This window comes from Apis florea, unplaced genomic scaffold, assembly GCF_048593485.1.
Source record: "Apis florea isolate Af1SG1 unplaced genomic scaffold, ASM4859348v1 contig_3745_pilon, whole genome shotgun sequence".
In the NCBI taxonomy this organism is placed as follows: Eukaryota; Metazoa; Arthropoda; class Insecta; order Hymenoptera; family Apidae; genus Apis; species Apis florea.
Genome location: NW_028256831.1, coordinates 47,072 through 68,288, shown reverse-complemented (window position 1 = coordinate 68,288; position 21,217 = coordinate 47,072). Strand labels below are relative to the sequence as shown.

General features: G+C 21.6%; 4 protein-coding genes and 1 pseudogene across 14 annotated transcripts; 3 read left to right on the top strand and 2 right to left on the bottom strand.

Annotated features, from left to right (window-relative positions):
• Positions 1 to 4,819: 4,819 nt before the first annotated feature.
• On the top strand, positions 4,820 to 7,722 carry LOC100868305 (uncharacterized). Of its 2 annotated transcripts, XM_003698225.3 has the most exons (5): positions 4,820 to 4,951; positions 5,482 to 5,821; positions 6,073 to 6,336; positions 6,417 to 6,593; positions 6,998 to 7,722. In XM_003698225.3, the coding sequence occupies exons 2-5, from the start codon at positions 5,483 to 5,485 to the stop codon at positions 7,364 to 7,366; spliced, it is 1,149 nt and encodes a 382-aa protein (XP_003698273.1). In that variant the 5' UTR covers positions 4,820 to 4,951; position 5,482; the 3' UTR covers positions 7,367 to 7,722. The 2 variants fall into 2 exon arrangements, with proteins under 2 accessions (XP_003698273.1, XP_012348540.1); XM_012493086.3 differs by lacking the exon at positions 4,820 to 4,951 and having other exon boundaries at positions 5,390 to 5,821.
• A 2,800-nt stretch (positions 7,723 to 10,522) lies between these two features.
• LOC105736775 (uncharacterized) lies at positions 10,523 to 12,001 on the top strand. 5 transcript variants are annotated; one of them, XM_012493089.3, is made up of 3 exons: positions 10,523 to 10,709; positions 11,225 to 11,457; positions 11,895 to 12,001. In XM_012493089.3, exons 2-3 carry the CDS (start codon positions 11,239 to 11,241, stop codon positions 11,973 to 11,975), a joined length of 300 nt encoding a protein of 99 aa, XP_012348543.1. In that variant the 5' UTR covers positions 10,523 to 10,709; positions 11,225 to 11,238; the 3' UTR covers positions 11,976 to 12,001. The 5 variants fall into 5 exon arrangements, with proteins under 5 accessions (XP_012348543.1, XP_012348542.1, XP_086770938.1 ...); XM_012493088.3 differs by having other exon boundaries at positions 10,648 to 10,709; positions 11,211 to 11,457; XM_086914812.1 differs by lacking the exon at positions 10,523 to 10,709 and adding an exon at positions 10,752 to 10,985.
• A 430-nt stretch (positions 12,002 to 12,431) lies between these two features.
• alpha-PheRS (phenylalanine--tRNA ligase alpha subunit) lies at positions 12,432 to 16,242 on the bottom strand. 5 transcript variants are annotated; one of them, XM_086914808.1, is made up of 9 exons: positions 16,155 to 16,242; positions 15,376 to 15,591; positions 14,766 to 15,106; positions 14,483 to 14,704; positions 14,237 to 14,352; positions 13,955 to 14,139; positions 13,529 to 13,890; positions 13,339 to 13,440; positions 12,432 to 13,153 (listed from the first exon to the last, which is right to left on the bottom strand). In XM_086914808.1, the coding sequence occupies exons 2-9, from the start codon at positions 15,514 to 15,516 to the stop codon at positions 12,541 to 12,543; spliced, it is 2,082 nt and encodes a 693-aa protein (XP_086770934.1). In that variant the 5' UTR covers positions 15,517 to 15,591; positions 16,155 to 16,242; the 3' UTR covers positions 12,432 to 12,540. The 5 variants fall into 5 exon arrangements, with proteins under 5 accessions (XP_086770934.1, XP_086770936.1, XP_086770935.1 ...); XM_086914810.1 differs by lacking the exon at positions 16,155 to 16,242 and adding an exon at positions 15,740 to 16,031; XM_086914809.1 differs by lacking the exon at positions 16,155 to 16,242 and adding an exon at positions 15,955 to 16,019.
• On the bottom strand, positions 15,920 to 16,794 carry LOC105736770 (small ribosomal subunit protein uS19 pseudogene; annotated as a pseudogene). The gene is made up of 3 exons (XR_001112852.3): positions 16,786 to 16,794; positions 16,450 to 16,535; positions 15,920 to 16,351 (listed from the first exon to the last, which is right to left on the bottom strand). The product of XR_001112852.3 is annotated as a small ribosomal subunit protein uS19 pseudogene (transcript).
• A 118-nt stretch (positions 16,795 to 16,912) lies between these two features.
• Positions 16,913 to 21,128, top strand: Ctps (CTP synthase). The gene is made up of 11 exons (XM_003698227.4): positions 16,913 to 17,622; positions 18,263 to 18,433; positions 18,597 to 18,682; positions 18,763 to 18,894; positions 19,131 to 19,295; positions 19,374 to 19,661; positions 19,735 to 19,823; positions 19,924 to 20,222; positions 20,298 to 20,405; positions 20,506 to 20,718; positions 20,821 to 21,128. The coding sequence occupies exons 1-11, from the start codon at positions 17,457 to 17,459 to the stop codon at positions 20,916 to 20,918; spliced, it is 1,815 nt and encodes a 604-aa protein (XP_003698275.2). The 5' UTR covers positions 16,913 to 17,456; the 3' UTR covers positions 20,919 to 21,128.
• The last annotated feature ends 89 nt before the right edge of the window (positions 21,129 to 21,217 follow it).

Genomic DNA, 21,217 nt, shown 5'->3' with positions numbered 1-21,217 from the left:
TAAAAGAACCGACATTAAATAAAAACATTTGAAAGATAAGAAACAAAAACATATTGGATTACTTAACATAAAATTTAGACTTTAAGATAACAAATTAAAATTTAAGAATATAGTAATATTGGCGGTAAGTTATCTTCACCATAAATTAAATATAAAATCAATCATGCAATGTATTTTTGTGATCTAAATTTTTAAGACTTTCAAGTTCTATTTTCATATCATTCGCATCATTACTAAAAATGTAAAATTTGATTGTAAAATTTTAGACCTTCATTTTGAAGGAATTATAAATAACATAGCGAATCAAAACAAGATATGTATTAAAATAATAAAAATTTGAAACAATCAATTATTAAATTTGATAGAATAAAAAAATCCAGATTAGTGAAATATTTTAAATTTTTTTAAAAATAATAATTATTAATTAATTATATAATAAATAATATATATTTTTAAAAAAGAAGATTAAGAATGACTTCCTTATAGAAAAGATATAAAAATTATTATAAGTGTGAATACAGGAATTGTATTCAATCACAAAAGTTGATAAAATTAAAAAATTTTAAAAATAATTTTTTTAATACATCCTTTCATAAATATATGCATTAAATGAATTCATAGATTTTTTAAAAACTATATAATAAATAAATCCGTATAAATTTTTTGAATAAAAATAAATTTTTGTGCAAATATGAACAAAATTAAATAAAATAGTAGGAAAAAGATAAATATAAAGTAACAATTAATCATTAACGATCTTTATTATTTTTTTAGAAATATTATTAATTATATTATTAATTATGTTATTAATTATATTTAATTATATTTAAAAATCTTCTATATTTATAATTTATTTATTATTTATTAATATTATTAATTATTATTATGTATAAAAAATTTCAATATTTTTTAAATAGATGGTGTGACTAATCAAAGAATTTGAACAAATTTTTGTTATTGCTGGTAATAATATATAACAAGTTTGAGCATTTTTCAAAGAGATGGAGTTATTGGTTAAATACTAAAAATGATAATTATATTTTTATATGATTATAAATAAAGTTTATATCACTTATTAAATTATTAAAGCTTAAATTGTTTCGAAGATAATTTTAATGTTATTTATTTTTCAGTAAGTGTAATTAAAACATTATAGTTTTGACAAATTATGTTACAAGTTACAAATGTAGAAAGAGTTAAGAATATATTGAAAACATTTTAATATAATAAAAAAAAAAGAATCATGATGATATTATGATATTTCCACTTAAAAAAATAATAAAATTATATCATCTTTAATCTATGAAAAAATAAGATATAGAAAGATGAAGAAAAAAAGATATTAGTATGATATTTCCATTTAAAAAATAATAAAATTATACTTCTATCTTTACTCTATATTCTATATATACTACTATCTTTAATCTATAAAAGAATAACATATAGAAAAATAAAAAGATAAAGAAAGAAAAACATTATTAAATTTTTAAAAAATTAGTCGTATTAATAAAACCGAACATTGTATTTTAAATATATATAATCAAACTTTTTATAATGCATACTAAATGATATGTAACAAACATTGGCAAAAATATGAATCATTTGCAATAAAAAAAAAGTATTTTTTGTTTTATACATTTGAAGATTAAAAACTTGCGACAGAAGGACAACCAGTTTTCGAATCGCGATAGTCCGGTAAGCAATTTACTTTCGGTTTCACTGATGAAGGAAGGCTTAATGGACTGAAAAAAAAAGAGAGAACAGATGAACAAAGTAAAAGGAAAGGAGACCACTATAAAAGAAATGATAATTGAGTGTTCAAGATGATAGAATACTATTATTTCAATCATAAATTTGTTACGTTAATTAATTCGTAAAACAAACTTATATATTATGTGTTAATCAGATAAATATATATATATATTTATTTTTATTTTAAATGTAGATTTGAAATACATACAATATACAATTGATGTTGACAAATATTAATATAATTTTAAACAAAAATTAATAATAAATGAAATATAATAATAAAATATTTATATTGTATTATTTTTTGTTTTTACAGCATAAAATAAAGTGATTATGAATACTTAAAATTATATTTTTATTAAAGAATATCTATAAATAATACATATAGATATATAGTAAGTATATATGCTTGAGTAATATAATGTAGCCAAATTGGCAAATTTACATTCTCTTATGAAATGTTATAAACGGCTTAAGATAAATGATTTGATTTCATTTTAATTTCGTTCTCTCCGTGATTATGCTTTTTTTTTTCGGTGCCATAATAAATAATAATTACTTAATTTAAAGTAATAATAACTCGTTTACAAAAAAATGATTCATTATTATTGATGACAATTTATTATTTTATTTCACTAATTTAAAAAAAAATTATTTAATTTTAAAAACATTAACTTTACATTAGATTTTTTTAAGCCTAATATAACTTTATAATTATATGTTATAATTATATAGATTTTCTCTAAAATCAAATATTAATTTTAATCATAATAATTTTATAATAAAGTTAAATTAAAACTAAAATTGGATCGAGTAAAACAATTAAAAAAAATTTTTATTTGTAAAAAAGACTACTTTTTAAGAAATTACCAAGTATAAGAAGAAAATTTATTATTTAATTTAATAAAAAAATAAAAATTGAGATGATAAAGTTTTTTTTTACTTTTAAAGTTTCGCAACGATTTCATTTTAATCGAAAGGATAAAAATCGATCATTCCTTTGATCCATACCTGACCTTGATACACACATGTAAGTTGGTATTGAGCAAGATTTAAATGATTATATATTTGCAGACAGAGTTTAAAAATCAGAACATTTATTAAAAGAAGATGCAAATATAATTCATTGATTATACAAGTAAAAAATTTTAAATTTGAAACTAATAATTGTATAATTGTCTCAAAATAAATAACTTTTAATCAGTATTACTATTACATACTATTATATCATTTTTATTAATATACAATCAAAAATTAAAAAACAATAATTAATCGTCATTTTTAATTGACAAACACAAAAAATATTATTTTTTTAATTATATAGGTGATAATCATTTTGAAACTTGTAACTTGATCTATTATTCAAAAACAGGTTTATTGTTACGATAATATTAATGATGTAGAACTCATAAATTTATATTTATTTTACGTTTTGAAATATTTATCAAATAAATAAATTTATATAATAAAAAAATTTATAATAATAATAATATCTATATAAGAATAAAACAAATAATCTTATTAATATTATTAACATAGTAACACAGAAATAAAATAGAAGATATGTAGATTAAATCGAACAATAAAATGAATAAGTAAATAGAATGAATAAATGAAACTCGATCTCTTTTTCTAGATCTCAATCTAATTTTATCATTCTATTTTTTATTTTCAGAATAATCTCATAGGATTATAATAGGAAAGTATAAATGAGATATAAAGTACTTTAAAATTGTCAATAAAAAATGAGTACGTTGTCGCAAAAAAAAAAAGAGAAGATCACCTTGATATATTTATCAAAAAAGTAAGTAGAGCAATTGCGAATAAAAAGACATGAATTCTTTACATGAAGATCTTACGTAAACAAAAAAGTTTTTATTATTTTCAACATTAATAAAACACATTTTATTTCAAATTATCATATCTATTGTTTTTTAATATTTAAAATATTGTTGAATTTTGATTGCTTTGTCATGAATGATATGATTTCATACGATTAATTCAAAAAATGTTATTTTCTCTTTTTTTAACAGGAACTCGCGTGATTTAACGTCCACATTTCGTGAGTGATAAATTTTACACGAACCCTCGAATATATGAGATGAATAACAATCGAATTCTAAAGGCACATCGACCCAACTGAATTCAATGTTTTCACTTTCGAACATTTATAATCCTTTAGCATTTAAATTGTTTCATTCCATTCATCAATTATTTATTACTATTTATAAATTGATGAATTGATGCAAATTTATTTTTTAATCATATCTCACATAATTTCTTTATGATAAAAGTAAAAATTCTTCAATTAAATGTAAATAATATTTCTTTTAAAAAAAAGTAAAAGAAAATATATTATAATTAAAAAAAAAAGAAAGTTTTATCTCTATTATTAGATAATAATATTATCTATATTATTTATTGCAATCATAATTCTTAAAATAAATTATTTTAAAAAATTAAAAAAAAAATTTAATTATTCATTTCATATAATTTGATTTATTGCTCAAAAAATTAAAAAATAATGTTTATTGTTAAAAATAAATTATAAATATATATTAATTTTAAATAAATTAATTTCACAATTAATTTCATAATTAATTCAATACTAAATTTAAATATAATTTCAATGAATAATATTTTTTATTAATCAAACTGATTACAATCAAGAATTAATAGCAACCAATATCTAATTAGAAAGCAATTACTTATACTTTTATTACGTTATATTATTATTATTATTAAGTTATTTTATGAATTCTTAATGATATATAAATTTTTCTTCCAATATTTACAATTGATTACCATAATAAAAAAACCTTACTTATATTATAGCGAAAACAAGACAAATAATTTTTTATAAAAATTGGGTGCTCCGAATGGTCAATCTAAAATTGCGAAACAGTGAAATTAATGACCATGTCATAGAGAAAGAGAGATGCATAAGTGCCAATTCCTATGAGGGAGCAGGTTTCTCGAAGATTGAACACGTGGAGGAGTGAAGTAGATCGACCCAGTTTTGGTCAACTTTAAGTCTTTGTTCATATGGGAGGGGTACCGGAATGATGGTTTTGTAAGAAGGGGTCCCCCTTTACTACGTGGCCATATAAGTAACGTCTGCTGCCACTGAAGAGACAGAGTCTTGCACCCCTTCGTTGATTCGAACGTCGTTTCATTTTTTGGCAATTTGAAAACCAAGGTAATTTTGATTTTGAGATTAGCCAAAAGATTTATTTTTATATTTTCAATTGTTTTATAAATAGATATTTAAATTGATAATTTACATTTATCTTATTTCCATAATAATTCTTCCTTTATAGTAATTCACTTGAAATTTATTCTAAATTATGCATACATAATAGTAGAACAAATTTCTTGCTAATGCTAATAATTCATAATGAAGATAATTTTATTCGAGAATGGATATATATTAAAATAAATTTTGCCAGAATATTTTTTTAAAAAGTAACAATGATTTCTTTCTATCTGAAACAAAAAAAATTTCCTATCTTTTTTAGATATTAAAGTCAAACTCTTTATATTATTTCTCTTCAAAATATTTATTATTAATATAATTTATATTATATTAGAAATTATAACAGAAGATATAATATTAAATAAAATTTATATCTTCACTTTTCAAAATGTATAAAATTAAATTAAATTATATAAGTAATATTATAAACGATATATGATCAATTATATTAGATATTTATCATATTATTTTAGAATGCAATTTGGAATTCTCTTCTCAGTGGTAGCGACATTGCTGCAGACTAGCTATGGTGGTTTTGTATCCATCAGGATGCCGTACTTAAATCCAGCAGGTGTAACCTATATAAATAATATCGAATCTGAAGCTCAACTTGCTTATAGTATTCCTGCTAAAGTCGAAGCCCAACACATTGGATATGCAGCTGCTCAAGTTCCAGCAGTGGCTGCTGTACCTTTTGTCAAACACGTACCAACTGTCTCTCATGTACCAGTTACCAAAATTGAAGCTCAACCTGCTGTTTTGGAAAAACAATTAGATGTGGTAAAACCGGCCGTTTCTACTCGTAAATTCGAAGTAAATAATTTTTTAATTCAAGAAATTTTTTTTTTGCTTTCTCTGTCTCTCTGCCACTGACTCCTCCTAGCTTTCCCTCCTCTTTATTTCTTTTTACATTTTTTCTTTTAATTCTTATTTTAATTAGATTCTTTTATTATTATTTTTTTTCATTTATAAGAATAATCTTTAAATTTTCCTTTTTTTTAATATTTAAATTTTTTTTTTTTAATTTCACTTTAAAAACTTAAAAAAATAATACTTTTCACTAGGTACGTCGTCCAGCAATTCAAAAGCAATTTTATGACATTGAAGAACGCGTAGTTGTTCGTCCAGCTGGTTCAGCAGTAGTTGAACTTGATCAACCAACTTCCAAAACTCCGAAAGGACCAGCTGTGATTCAACCTTTGATCCAGCATTTCGAAGCAACTCAAACTCTTCCATCTCCAACAATTTCTTCTGTTCCAATTTCTAATGATGATGAAACTGTTGTAGTAGAAAATCCTGAATTTCGCAAACTCAATGTTCAGAATCAGGTAAGATTTAAACTATTAATTATTAATTAATTTAAATTAAGTAATTCTTCTTTATGAATGATTAAAAATTTTTTTTCTAGGCTAGTGGAAGTCTACCCCAATTAAAAACTAACTTGAACGGTGCATCGAATGAACCTCTCGTTGCCCATGATCCCTCACCAAATGTTATCGTCAGTCCCAATTCCTCTCCTGAACAAGACCAACAGAATCAGAATAGATTAATCGAATTGCTCACTGCTCGTGGCAATGTTGCTGAGGTAATTATTATTATAAAATGTTATTATGATAATATTATTATAAATTATTATAAAGATATCCCATTTTTACATTATTCATTTCTGAATGAGAAAGAACTCCAAATGAAATATTATTGCATAAATAATATAAAATAGTATAAAAGTATTAGTAATAGTATTAGAGAATTATGTAAATAGTAATTTCGTGTATAAGTAATATTGGCATACTATAATAAACATTTATAAAATTAAAAATTATTTTAAAATATTATATAATTATATAAAAATTTGCTAGTTATCTAATTCTTTGATTAACATTTTTTCAACATAATTTTTCTTAATAATTATTTCTTTGATTAAATGAAAGCTTTATCTTTAATATTTATTTATCATATTTTGTATCTATGAATATTATATTTTTAAAGGTTGGATTCGGTCGTTCAAGTTCTTCTCAATCCGCAATTGGAGATGCTGGTCAGGTTCGAGGTCGAGTAATTTCCGCCACTCCAGCTCCGGAATCTGCAGAACCAGCTGATGAACGAGTTTCTACACGACGTGTCGTGATTAGCAGACCAATTGAAACTCTTCAAGAAGTGAATGTTGTGGAACCAGCAACAAAAATAGAAAGAGTATCCGTACAACAACCTACCTTTATAAAAACCGCGCGTTTAGATCATGTTCAGGTTCACAGTTCTGTTCCTGTAGTCGGAAAAGCTCTTGCACCAACGATTGCTCATGCTGCTGTTCCAGTTTATCAGAAAACCATTTCGCCAGCTTATGAATATTATCACTAAACCACCCGACGATTTGTGATCTTACTTGTTTTCTGATGTTTTAAAATAGAATTAATGAATATATGATGTGCTATATTAGATTTATGTCTATGATTGAGTATTTATATTAAAAGAAATTAAAATTACATTTTATATTGATTTTTAAAATTTTAGAATAATTTTTATAATTTTTTTATGCAAAGAAAGATTATACATGTTATAAAATTGTATTTTTTAAATCGAAATAATTTTTCATATTATTTCTGTTAAAAAAATTATATCCTGTAAACAAATGGAAACTTTATATTTGTTTTATATTTTGAAAAATATTTATAAGTATAAAAAATAGAAGTGAAATATGATTGTTTTATTTTTTATGAAACTTGTTCATTTGAAAATAATAAAAAATATAATAATAAATATAAATAAATATAAATATAATAATAAATATAAAAAAATTTTGAAATTATTCGAGGAATTTCGAAATTTTGTTAAATTATTGATAAAAGAAATTAAAAGATTAATTAAAAAATTAATTAACTTATTAATTAATGGAATTTTATAATTAAAAGATATTCACATATTTGAAATTATATTCTTTAAAATATGTTTTGCAATATTAAACTTAAAAATTCAATAATAGTTTTTGAAATTTATATTAATTAAACTAAGTAAATTCAAAAACAACTTTATAAATTTATTTTAAAACATTTTATTTTTTATACTATACTTTATTCTTTTTAATATAGTTAAAAATATCTATATAAAGTATTTATATGATTATTAAAAAAGGATGAAAATAATTAGATAAAATTAAACTAAAAACATAATTATTACAAGGAAATATAAAAGACTAAATGCATTCAATATTGAACAAGCTAGCTGTACAAAACTTTCGCATAACTATTTTTTCTTTCACATTTTTCATAATTTCTTTAAATCATATCCATTGTTCAAAATAAGCCGATAATGACTTCCTATAGCAAATCAATTTTGACAAGGATAACCACTGCCTCTGGATATTGCCAATAAGGACATAACATTGACCTAAATACCATTAAATAAGTATGACTTTATATCTATATTCGTTCCCTTGCTTGTTTTTTACCTTAAATAAAAATAACAAAATAATTATCAATACAAAATAATTAAGATCTTCCATACATTTAATGTTATCAATAATAGAAATAACAATAAAAATATATTTATCATATATATATATTTATTTAACACATTTATCGCATATATTCATATTATTTTCAACTTGATCAAAAGGATTATTTTATTTAAATTATTTAGATTATTACTTAAAAAAATTCTCCATTATAATAATTTTCTCGAATATCATTTAATATGAAATTGTATTAATATGAAATTTCGTTATACATTTTATCCATTATTTTTACTCATATTATATTAAAATTTTATAATAAAATTGAAATCAATATATAATTTAATTGTAACATTCATGATGATGAATGATGAAAAGATTTAAATATTTGTAAGCTCATATTTTCGAAGATCAAATAATATTTATTTAAATAATATATTAAATTATAAATATTATATAAATATTATATAAATATATTACATATTATTATATTAGTTAAGCTTACAAACAAATGATTTATGCAATTTAAAAATCAAATAATCGAAAAAGATTTGCATGAAATTCAAACGTGACAGAAGAAAGCGTAGTCTGTTATATGATTACTGCACAAGGAAAGTAAGGAAACTTGAAATTGCAAATGCTATATACTGTACAATATATGTTTATCATGTAGTAATATAGTGAATTGCAACTCGAATTCAATCGTTAATAAAGACACGTATATATGTTACCTGTACGCATAATAATAAAAACCGAAAAACTATGTTGACCAAAAAAATCTTTAAAAATCTAAATAGGCTGTTGAAACTTACTAATCATGGAACATACATAACATAACAGTAAATCTAAAATTTTTTTCTTTAAATTGCAAACGTTAACTAATAAATAATTAAATTTTATTATTATTTAATATATCACTTTTTTTATTATTATTTTTTTTTTTTTAAGTTCAGAATTTAGAAAATTTCAAAATTTTTGTTATATTTTTAAATTATAATTTAAAAATATTCAACACTATTCAAATTTGTTAAAATGTCAATTTCACAATGAATTTTTAATAATTTCACTAAAAAAATTTTAAAGAAAAAGAAAATTTAAGAAAAAGATTATTATTAAAAGATTATATCAAGAAAATAAAAAAATGTAAAAATCATTGTTGATTTTTAAATTTTATATAAAAATTTTCTAATATTATTTTTTTAAATTAAATATATCATTTTCTTAAATATTATTTTTCTCTATTTGTAAAATTTTGCAATATTATTCTTGCAATATTTAATACTATTTTTGATCACTATAAGTAAAATAATAATATGTATAATAGCTAATACAGGAATAAATAAATTCAAAAAATAATAAAAATTTTGACACACTATAAAATGAATTTCCGAACATGTAGAAACATTATACCCACTAAATTTCACGGTATACATCGATTTGAATCGAGTGACTGTTTTTAAAATACGACTTTTAACAAATTCATCGTGCGTAAACTGATGAATCGACCGAATGCCGCGCCTATTGAATTACTATTCTTTCAAAGAAAGTGAAAACCAAAAAAAAAGTTTCAAAATATTCTATACAAGACAATATGTTTCAGCTTACTTGTATTTTATTGATTTATAACTCACTCATAGAAATTCTATCGTTGTTACTGATGAATTCTCAATTAATTTTTAATCAATTATAATTATAGAACTATTAAGAAATTAAAATAAAAAATTTCAAAGTTATAAACAATGATGAAAGAAAAGAAGAAAGGAATAAGACTTTTTAAAAATTTCTAAAGAAAAAAACAATAAAAAAAATTTTTTCAAAAAGAAAATAATTAGTAAAATACAAAAAGATTTAACAAATTTTAAATTCAGAACAATATAAGTCTTTTATATTTTAAATATTTATCATTATATTTTTTCATAAAAACAATCTTTTAAGATGATTTTTCTTCTAAAATTTACTTACTTTAATATAACTCTCAAGAATCAGAAAGATCGTAGATATATACGCAGGCAATGATTATGATTTGAAGGGATCTTCACCCTTGAATTGAAGGAACGAATGACCTCGTCAATAAGGCCGGTAGAACAAGTCAGAAGACAGATAATGACCAAGAAAACGTCAACAGTAACCTTAGTAACTTGTATTGAAGTAACAGCTACTATATAAGTAACACTGTAATGGATCTTGAATTCAGTTAGACATGCGCAAGAGAAATAACTAGATCTGTGGGCTAAATAATCAAATGTTCAAGAGGTGAGTGTGCTTGCGCAGAAAATCGAGGATTGATCGAAGTACAAGAAAAAAGAGAGAATTTCTGTCAAGAGGATCAGCGATTTAACAACTCATATTTAACAATTATAGTGTATAGCTCAAAATCTCACGAGAGAAATATTGAAGTTTCTGTGTTAAACATTATTTAGTATATGTGAATTGAATGATAATATAAAAAAAGTGATATATGAAGAAAAACTTTTTCGTGTAATTTTGAGCAATGTACTGACACATGCGTAGAATAAAGTTCAAATTAGAGTACTGATTCATCTATTGTGAATTCCTTTCTTTTTTTAATATCTTAATTTATAATAAATATCTTTTATTATTTTCTTTTATTATAAACCCGTTATGATCTATATATCTCATATTCCTTGTTTGGAAAAGTGATTATAGCAATAAAACATTCAAAATTAAAAATTTTAAAACCATCTTTTTTTTATAATTTTAAAATGACAAAATTGTAGTTTAAAGTGGACGAAGTTTACTCTTTCCAGAATCTTGCACAAATATGAATATATTAATTGTACTTATGATCGTGATGGGATTATGTCTGGCCTCACCACAATATTATCTTCCCTCGGGATTCGTGTATCAACATCCAGCAAATCTATTGAATTCGGCAATAGAAGATACTTTACCAAATGAATTACGAAATAATTTTTACAAAAATCCGCAAATTGCTGCCAAACTCGCAAAAGAATCATGGATTTTCAACAAAGAAATGCAGGTAAAATTTTTGTTAATTTTAACATATTTCTTTTATAACATTATTAAAATATATTACAATTAATAAGTAAAGTGTCAATTGATTTTGAAACGAGGTTGATGGATTTAGTTCTGAAATCTGAGAATACGACCTTCACTACTCTCTCTTTACCGATTTTATCTCTATCTTTTATTGATATATCGCATTTCGTTATAAATTCGTAGTATATGTATCTAATACTTCGTAATATTTTTAATCTTTTCATTTATTGTTTTTTTTATCAAAAAAAAAATAATTTATATTAATATTATTTCTTGATATTTTTTTAATAAATATTCTAATATTATCATTTTTCAAATATTTTATTAATGTTTCTTTATAAAAATTTAATGATATACTAATGATAATGATAATAAACTAATGATACATTCTAATTATAATGCTTTTCTTTATTGTAGGTAATCGATCGTGAAACAGATAAAATACCACGGGAAAAAGTATATAATGTTCTTCACAACGCAGGATTTGTTCGAAAATAAAAAAAATAATAAAAAATTCTTAATAATTGTTTTTTTTAATTTTTTATGACAATCTTTCTAGATCCTTCTATATCATTCTTATATTTTTTTATTAATATTTATACATTATTTTATTATTTTTAAAATTATTTGAAAAAAAAATATAATTATTATGAAGAAAAATTATATAACAAATTATAATGTATAATGAATTTTCTACTATTTTATAATTTAAAATTTTATTTTCAAAATATAAACAATTGATATATATAATTGGTATCGATTTTTAACGCGCATTATTTAAAATTAAATATGTATGGATGCATTATATTATATAATGCATATTCATATTCATAAAAATTATAAATTTAAAAAAAATTAAAACAAATATTTTTTATCAAACCTTTTAATTAAGTATTATTAAAATCAAAACTGTTTAATTAAGTATTATCAGAGTCAATTCAGAAATATAAAGAATTTAATTACATACATATATATTTTATTTATTAATTTAATTGTATAAACATAAAATGTATAAAAGATTCAAAAATAGATTATCATATTTTTATAAAATTTTATCATTATATTATTTTTGTTTGCATAATTTATATTTTTCAGAAGATTCTAATAAAATATCTATAATGGATATATCTTCACCCATTATGTAAAGTGACTTTTTGTGAATAGCTTGATACACATTAGTATGTAAAAAACTATGTATTTTTTCTAAATAATTATCTATTTCATTTGCATATAATACACCTTTGCTTTCATAACGTAAAATATGTGGATAACAATTTTCAATTACGCGATTTAGATATCGCGCTATATTTATTTCGCCTATTATTTTATGCATTCCTGGTAATTGCATTATGGGATCAATACCAATTTCTTTCCAAATTATTGTTAAGTGAATGTCATTAATTTGATTTCCTTTTTTATATTCCAAACAAAAATCTGATAACTCGTTTGGAAAATGTTGCACACTGGAATGTACATGAGATGTCACAAAAATGTTAACGTAAGATTTTACATAATGAAAAAATAGTTCTATAAATCTGATTGGATATTTTGGATCACAAAATAAAACAAGTTTTTGCTTTTCGAATTTTTCGGTACATTCAGATTCTTTTTCAAGTTTGTTTATTTCTTGTTTCATGTCTTCAAGCTTCTTTGTTTGAGAAGAATTGTGACTAATCCTGTCAGAAAGGTATATATATCGTATTTATTTTATTTTTTTACTTATTTAATAAATAAAATTTTATACATTGAATTAAATAAATTTAATCTACAAAGTTTTTATCATAAAATTATAAATTCATTTTAATTTCAATATTGTAATTACTTGCATAAATATTTTAATAATAATTAGAAAAATATTTACTTGTTTAAGCGACAGATAGGATTGTTATAAACCATTTCCAAATCTACTTTTGGTCCAACTAAATCTCGTATATTATTCAACCCATATTTAATCATAGTTGGTCTAAGAAAAAACATATATTAAAAATTTAATAATATATTCATGATACAGATATTAACTATAATATAGATATTAATTATTTTTCTGTTACCTTTCTAAAGATAATCCCCAAGCAATTACATTTACATCTTTAGGTAATCCCATTGGTAATAACATTTCTGGTCTGAACATTCCACTATTACCAATTTCTATCCATTTTTTCAAGCCTTCATGATAACAAAAAATTTCCATACTAGGTTCCGTATATGGATTATATGCGGGTTTGAACTGAAGCTGCGTAATACCAAGTTTCTTAAAAAATTCATATAAAATTCCTATCAAATCACCTAATGTGAGATTATAATCTGCAATAACACCTTCAATTTGATGAAATTCGGCTAAATGTGTAGCATCTAAAGTTTCATTACGGAATACTCGATCAATACTGAAATACTTCACTGGTTTAAATTTATTCTGAAATTTATAGGATTATATTTCTTAATTTTTAAATTGACATTTAAATTTTTTATGTAATTACCTGTTGCATAAGCTTATAAAGCATTCGTGCACTAACTGCTGTTGTATGAGTACGAAGAACATTTTTTTGAGCTTCCTCAAGTTTCCAATCATAACGATAACCAAGAGATCCATAGTCTCCTTCACTATGAACTTTTTTTACCTTTTCCATATAATCTATGGAAAAGTTTGTACTGTGAGATGGTTCTGAAATAAATATTTTATCCATATTAATTAAACACGCTTAATTTAATTAAATATATATATATATATATACATATAAAGATTTATTAATAAAATATACCAGCTATAAAAAATGTATCATGTGCATCTCTTGCTGGATGCTGTTGAGGTTGAAATAAGGCATCAAAATTCCAAAAAGAACTTTCTACATAATTATTGGTTGGCATTTCAGTAAATCTAAAAAGTGAAAAAATATATAAGAAAAAAATATTGAATACATGCTACAAAAATTAAAATATATTTAAATAAGAAAAATAATTTAATAAATAAGAAAATATATTTAAAAATAATTTTTTCTTTTACATACCCCATTTCTAAAAAAATTTTTCTAAATTCGCTTCTTACTTTTAACAGTGGATGCAAATGACCCACTTCAAGAGTAGCACCAAGTGCTGCAAAATTATATGGTTTAAATTTTTTATTTTTCCATGCACCATTTATTAACAAATCAGCAGTTAATTCTGTTTCTTGTTTTTCAATAGTTGTTGTAAAATTTGGACCTTTTTCTACTTGTATAGATTTAATAATTCTGTTAAGAAAATTATTTATGTAATATAATTTTTTTTAAATTAAATTAATAAAAAACTTACACTTCTTGAATTAGTTTTCTTTTTTTATAGTCATTTCTAAGTTGATCAGTTAAACTTGTTAGATCCTTTAAATCATTTTGTATAACATCTGTAATAGAAGTTGCTTTCTTTTTCACAATAGGTATACCATTACTTTTGTCAATTACAATCCAACCAGCTTGTAATGCTTTTGAAAATCCAATTTTTGCAAATGGAATTGATTGTATAATCTCAAATTGTGGTATTCCATCATCGGGAATTGCATTATAAATTGCTGCTTCATGACTTCCATAATTCACTACATGATGACCCTCTGATGTTAATTCCCATTTTTTATCAATAATTTGCTTAGTGGAAATTAACTATAATGAAAATATAAAATATAAAATAAAATTTATGTATTTATTTATGTAATTTAAATAATATTTTTATAATAAAAAAATTTTAAAAATGAGAATAGAAATTTTAAGGTTATAATCAAATTCCTTCCTCCAAAAAATCGATAATTTATTTGTGAATAAGCATTTTTGTAATATAAAAATCTCAAAATTAAAAATAATAATTTTTTAAAATCAATATTATAAAAACTTATAATTATAATACACATATATATAATTTGTTATTAACTTACATCACCAACTGCTTCAAGACTCTTGATAGCTCCAATAATTTTTTGATGATTTTCTTTAAAAACTTCAGCCAAATGTAGAGAATTTAATTTTCCATGCTTATCTATATAATCCAATATTTGATCAGTCAGTTGTTTTGCCATGTTTGAAGAGATAATGGTTTATATTTTACATTAAAACTACCGGTAAAAATCCACGTGAATCATCATACATGAATACTATAAAATAATATCAATAATAATAACATATGGATAAGTATGATAATTAAAATACAACTTATATAATTTATTTTTACTACTTTATATTATATATTTATATACGAAATGATTACAATATTTTAAAAATTTATTAATAGCAAATAATTACAATTCATAATTTAAAAAATATATATTTATAAAATATTATATTATTATATATATTTTGAAATTTAATTTTATTTCTCACACAAAATTCAATTTTAATTTTACTCAATATTATAATTTTATGATAATAATCTTCTATATATCACATTTAAAAATACTTAAAAAATTTATAAAAAAAGACTTATTAATTTTTATATTTTTATTTTGTATTTTATGTACATTCATATTACAAATATAAGTTATTTTAATGGAATAAATCTTGAAAAATAGGTAACACCTGATCTATCATATTTTACAAGTTTGCAAGTAACAGAAAACTTTCCTAAATAATGGCCAATCATTTTGGGTTTGATTTCAACTTCATTAAATGTTTTATTATTATAAATAAAAAACTATATTATATAAATAAATAAACTTACAATTGAATCATTTCAAGTATAATAATCATATTACGCAAATGAGTTTTAATAATTTCTGGTTTTTCGTTCGGTGATGTTTCTTTTTTTTTGTTTTACATGTTTTTTTTTTACTAGAATCATGAATTTTCTTTTTAAACTAAAGAAAGAATATCTATCGTTTACGAACATGAGCATGCGTTAAAACCATAAGCTGTTCACTAAAATAAATATATATAATTTAAAGATTATATAAAATGTATACCAACTAAATATTTATTATTATTTTCAGTTGATTTTTTAAATATAAAATTGTTACTTTGGCATATCAAGAAATTAATCAAGATCAACTTCCCGAAAGGTGAACTTTCGGAAAGATTTCTTTGTCTTTTGAATTTCTTCTGTCTGAAAACCATATGATAAAATAAAGATAAAATAATTATAAGAGATTATGTCACAAATGGAAAATATATTTATAATTTAATAATATATTATTATTTATTTTTTATTATATATATTAATTATTTTTATATATAAATATTATATCTTTTGAATAAAAAAAATATTTATATCTTATTCTAAGATATTTGTTTTTGTCTTTTTGAGCTAGATGAAAAAGATTTTATAGGATATATTTATTATCTATCAATCACACTTCAGCCATGTTTTCAGTTTTTTTTAGGGAAACAAAAACAGAGCTTTTCGTTTTATAGGATAAAATTTCAGCACTAACTAAATATTACTAGATGAAAATCTAATAATATAAACATCTAAATTGACTATTTTTCTATTTGTCTATCTTTTAGAAAGAATGTCAATCAAATTATATTATGAAATTATATTTAATACTAATTATATATTATTAACATTTATAACATATATATATTATTAATATTTTAATTATTTAATATTTTTTTCATTTTATTTTATTAAAATAAAAATATGTTACACTAAAAAATATATCAAATGATCTTTAAATGATCTTTTATTTATGTCAACTAATGTATCTTTTTTATTAATTTTTAAATAATATTTATTCAATCATTATGATTTTTAACATCAATCATTATAAAAAGATAATCAATATTTAACGATTTATAATAAATTTAATTAAAAATCCCGCCAGATCATATCATTTTTTATTCTATATAAAAAAACTACTGTCAAAGTGGCGCTAAATCATGATTAGTATTCTTGTACATTTTATAAGAGGCTGCATGTTCCTATTGGACCCAGATATCACCCAATAAAATTGAGAAACTTTAACTAACAGACATATATGAAGAAATCGATGCAGACGTTTTACGTTAAATTGCTTATAAAATAATGAAATATATTTTAGTAACTGGTGGTGTAATTAGTGGAGTCGGCAAAGGTGTTATTGCGAGTTCATTTGGAACTATACTTAAACATTGCGGTATTCATGTGACATCTATTAAGATAGATCCTTATATAAATATTGATGCCGGTACTTTTTCTCCTTACGAGCATGGTATGTTGTTTACAATTTATTTTTTAAATCATTTCATTTGAATGAAGTAACATCCACAATAAATATTTCTGTAAAAAATCTGAAATTTTTATATAACCATGTGATATCAGAACTCATTTTACATATTGCTACCGCGCAATTTTATAATCACGTGTGATATTTCTAAAAACATTTTTTATTCTAATAATTAATATAATATTACAATTATATATTTTAATTATATATTAATATATTAATATATGAATACAATAATATAATTTCTTTTAAATGCAATGAAATTTATGAATTTTTTGTTTAATTTGTTATTTCATTATTTATTTAAATAAAGTTATAAATAAATATTGTAAATAAATGTATTATGATGTATATCATATTTTTTTCATTAAATTATTTATAATTTTTTATTTATTAATTTTTGTATTTAAAAAAAAAATTATAATTAAGACATGTACATATATTTCATTATTTATTTATTTTATTTATTTCATCAATTAGATAAATATAATAATTAATAATATTTTTCCAGTTCTATATTTTTTAAATTATAAAAAAAAATTTTTAACTTTTTTATAAAAATAAAATATAAGTATAAATAAAATGTAAAAAATATCATTTCAGTTGCAAATTTTTTATATTTTAGGAGAAGTATATGTATTAGATGATGGTGGAGAAGTAGATCTTGATTTAGGAAATTATGAGCGTTTTTTAGATATTACTTTACACAGAGACAATAATATCACAACAGGAAAAATTTATCAACATGTAATATCAAAGGAAAGACATGGTGATTATTTGGGAAAAACTGTTCAAGGTATATGCAAGAAAATTTGTTTAAATCTTATTTATTTATATAATTAAAAATTAAATTATTTTAAAATTAAAAATATATATAATTATATTAATAAATAAATCTTTAATAAATAATAATAATAAATCACTTTAATAAATAATAAGCTTTTTTTATTTTTCTGTAGTAATACCTCATATAACAGATGCTATTCAAGAATGGGTTGAAAGAGTTGCAAAACAATCAGTAACAAAAGATGGTGATAAACCAGATGTAATTTAGATATAATAATCAAATTTAGAAAAAAAAATTTTTAAATAATATAAAATTAATTAAAATTTTGTTTTTTACAGGTTTGCATTGTTGAATTAGGTGGAACTATAGGAGATATTGAAGGAATGCCATTTGTAGAAGCTTTTAGACAATTTCAGTTTAGAGTAAAAAAAGAAAATTTTTGCTGTGCACATGTATCTTTAGTACCACAAGTATGAAATTGTTTTTATTTAATATTATAACTTTTTTCATTATCCTAGACCTTGACTTTGAATTTGTGCCAAGTTGTATCAAGTTAGTTTATTCTTAACTTTTAAAATTATATAACTTTTATATATAAAGATTTATAACTATATTTATAATTAATTTATAAATTATATTTATAACTGAGAAAGGAAAATAATAAGAAAAAAAAATTATTAATAATACATATAATACATTTTTTTAGCCAAGATCTACAGGAGAACCAAAAACAAAACCAACTCAGTCCAGTGTAAGAGAACTACGTGGATTAGGTTTGTCTCCTGATCTCATAGTTTGCAGATCTGAACAACCAATAGGCGATTCTGTAAAAGAAAAAATTTCGAATTTTTGTCATGTTGCTCCAGAACAAGTATTTTTTCAATTCCTTGATTTTAATAAAATCTTGAAATAAATAATTATAAAACTAATAAAAGTTTTTATTTGTTAGGTCATAACTATACATGATTTATCATCTATATATCGTGTTCCTTTATTGATGGAATCTCAAGGTGTAATTGAATTTTTAAATGATAGGTTACAATTAAATATCGGAATGCCACGCCCTCGATATTTTATGCGAAAATGGAGAGATTTGGCAGATCGTATTGATCATTTACGAAAAGAAGTAAATATTGCATTAGTAGGAAAATATACAAAATTAGAAGATTCTTATGCATCAGTTACAAAAGCATTACAACATGCTTGTATTCAAGTTGGTTATAAACTTAAATTAACAGTAAAGTATCAAGTATCTACTTTTTATTATATTTATTATTATGATAATATTATATTTGTAAAAATAATTTTAGTATATAGAAGCTGATAATTTAGAACAAAGTATGAAAACAGTAGATCCTGTACTATATCATGAAGCTTGGCAACAACTTTGTAAAAGCAAGTAAGTTATTTTTTTTTTGTTATTAATTATATATTAATTATATGTTATAAAATTATGTTTTATTTATTTTTGACTATATTTTTGGATTTCATTTTTTTAGTGGTGTTGTTGTACCAGGTGGTTTCGGTAAAAGAGGTATGCAAGGAAAAATGGAAGCATGTAAATGGTGTAGAACAAATGATAAACCATTCCTCGGTATTTGTTTGGGATTACAAGTAGCAGTAGTTGAATTTGCAAGGAATGTTTTAAATATAGAATCTGCAAATAGTATGGAAATTGATCCAGAAACAGATCATCCTCTTGTTATAGATATGCCTGAATACAATCCAAAACAAATGGGTGGAACTATGAGACTTGGAAAAAGATATACTCGGTTTACAGAAAATAATTCTGTTATAAGTAATAAATTGTTTAAAAATGTTTAATATAATTTAATATTTCCGTTTTTGTATTAATTAATTATTTCATTTATAGAACAATTATATGGTAATAAGGATTGCATAGAAGAAAGACATAGACATCGTTATGAAATCAATCCAAATTATATTAATGATTTAGAAGAAGCTGGATTGAAGTTCGTAGGTAAATTATAGCATAAATTAATAGCATTAATTTTCTATATATAATTATTATTATTATAATTTTATTCATTATTATTTATCATTATTATTATTATTATTAGGTCATGATGAAGAAAATTTACGCATGGAAATAGCAGAATTAGAAGGACATAGTTATTATGTTGCTACACAATTCCATCCAGAATATTTGTCTAGACCGTTGAAACCTTCACCGCCATTTTTAGGATTAATTTTAGCTAGTGTCGGTAAATTAAAACAATACTTAGTTAAAGGTTGTAAACTTTCACCTCAAGCAATCAGTGATAATGAGTCAGGTAATAAACATTGAATTATTTAATTCTTTATACACTTTATACTTATATTATAACTTTTATCATTATAATATATATAATTTAATCATTTTTTTTTTTCAATAGATAACGAATGTCTTGTTGATTCAATAGCAAAGCAACAAACAGTAAGCGAAACTAGTATGAGTGGCAGTACTACATCTTACAATGATTTAATTGAATAGATATATTAATCATAAAAATAATTTTAATTATGATCTTTATAATAATATTATAAAGATTTAGAATACATGTTAACATATTTATGATAATAGGCTATATATTTAAACTATATAGTTTTATTATATGGATATGTATATATCACATATATTATATATCAAAAAATGTCTACGTTATATAGTTTTATACCGAATAAACTAAAAATTTAAATACTAGAACATTTCTGATAAATTAGACTTTTTATTTTTCATAAAACAATATTTATGAAATGTTCAAGTTTTTCTTTCTCATCATTTCTGCAAAA

Bases quoted from the DNA above. Each gene is read 5' to 3' on its own strand.
- LOC100868305 (XM_012493086.3), top strand. From the start codon at position 5,444: ATGATCAATTATATTAGATATTTATCATATTATTTTAGAATGCAATTT. The intron at 6,337-6,416 runs GTAAGATTTAAA...TTTTTTTTCTAG, and splicing joins AACTCAATGTTCAGAATCAG to GCTAGTGGAAGTCTACCCCA. The intron at 6,594-6,997 runs GTAATTATTATT...ATATTTTTAAAG, and splicing joins CTCGTGGCAATGTTGCTGAG to GTTGGATTCGGTCGTTCAAG.
- LOC105736775 (XM_012493088.3), top strand. The intron at 11,458-11,894 runs GTAAAATTTTTG...TCTTTATTGTAG, and splicing joins TTTTCAACAAAGAAATGCAG to GTAATCGATCGTGAAACAGA.
- alpha-PheRS (XM_086914808.1), bottom strand. From the start codon at position 15,516: ATGGCAAAACAACTGACTGATCAAATATTGGATTATATAGATAAGCAT. The intron at 14,705-14,765 runs GTAAGTTTTTTA...TTTTCTTAACAG, and splicing joins AGAAAACTAATTCAAGAAGT to AATTATTAAATCTATACAAG. The intron at 13,441-13,528 runs GTAACAGAAAAA...GTTTTTTCTTAG, and splicing joins TGGGGATTATCTTTAGAAAG to ACCAACTATGATTAAATATG.
- Ctps (XM_003698227.4), top strand. From the start codon at position 17,457: ATGAAATATATTTTAGTAACTGGTGGTGTAATTAGTGGAGTCGGCAAA. The intron at 18,434-18,596 runs GTATATGCAAGA...ATTTTTCTGTAG, and splicing joins TTTGGGAAAAACTGTTCAAG to TAATACCTCATATAACAGAT. The intron at 18,683-18,762 runs GTAATTTAGATA...TGTTTTTTACAG, and splicing joins AAGATGGTGATAAACCAGAT to GTTTGCATTGTTGAATTAGG.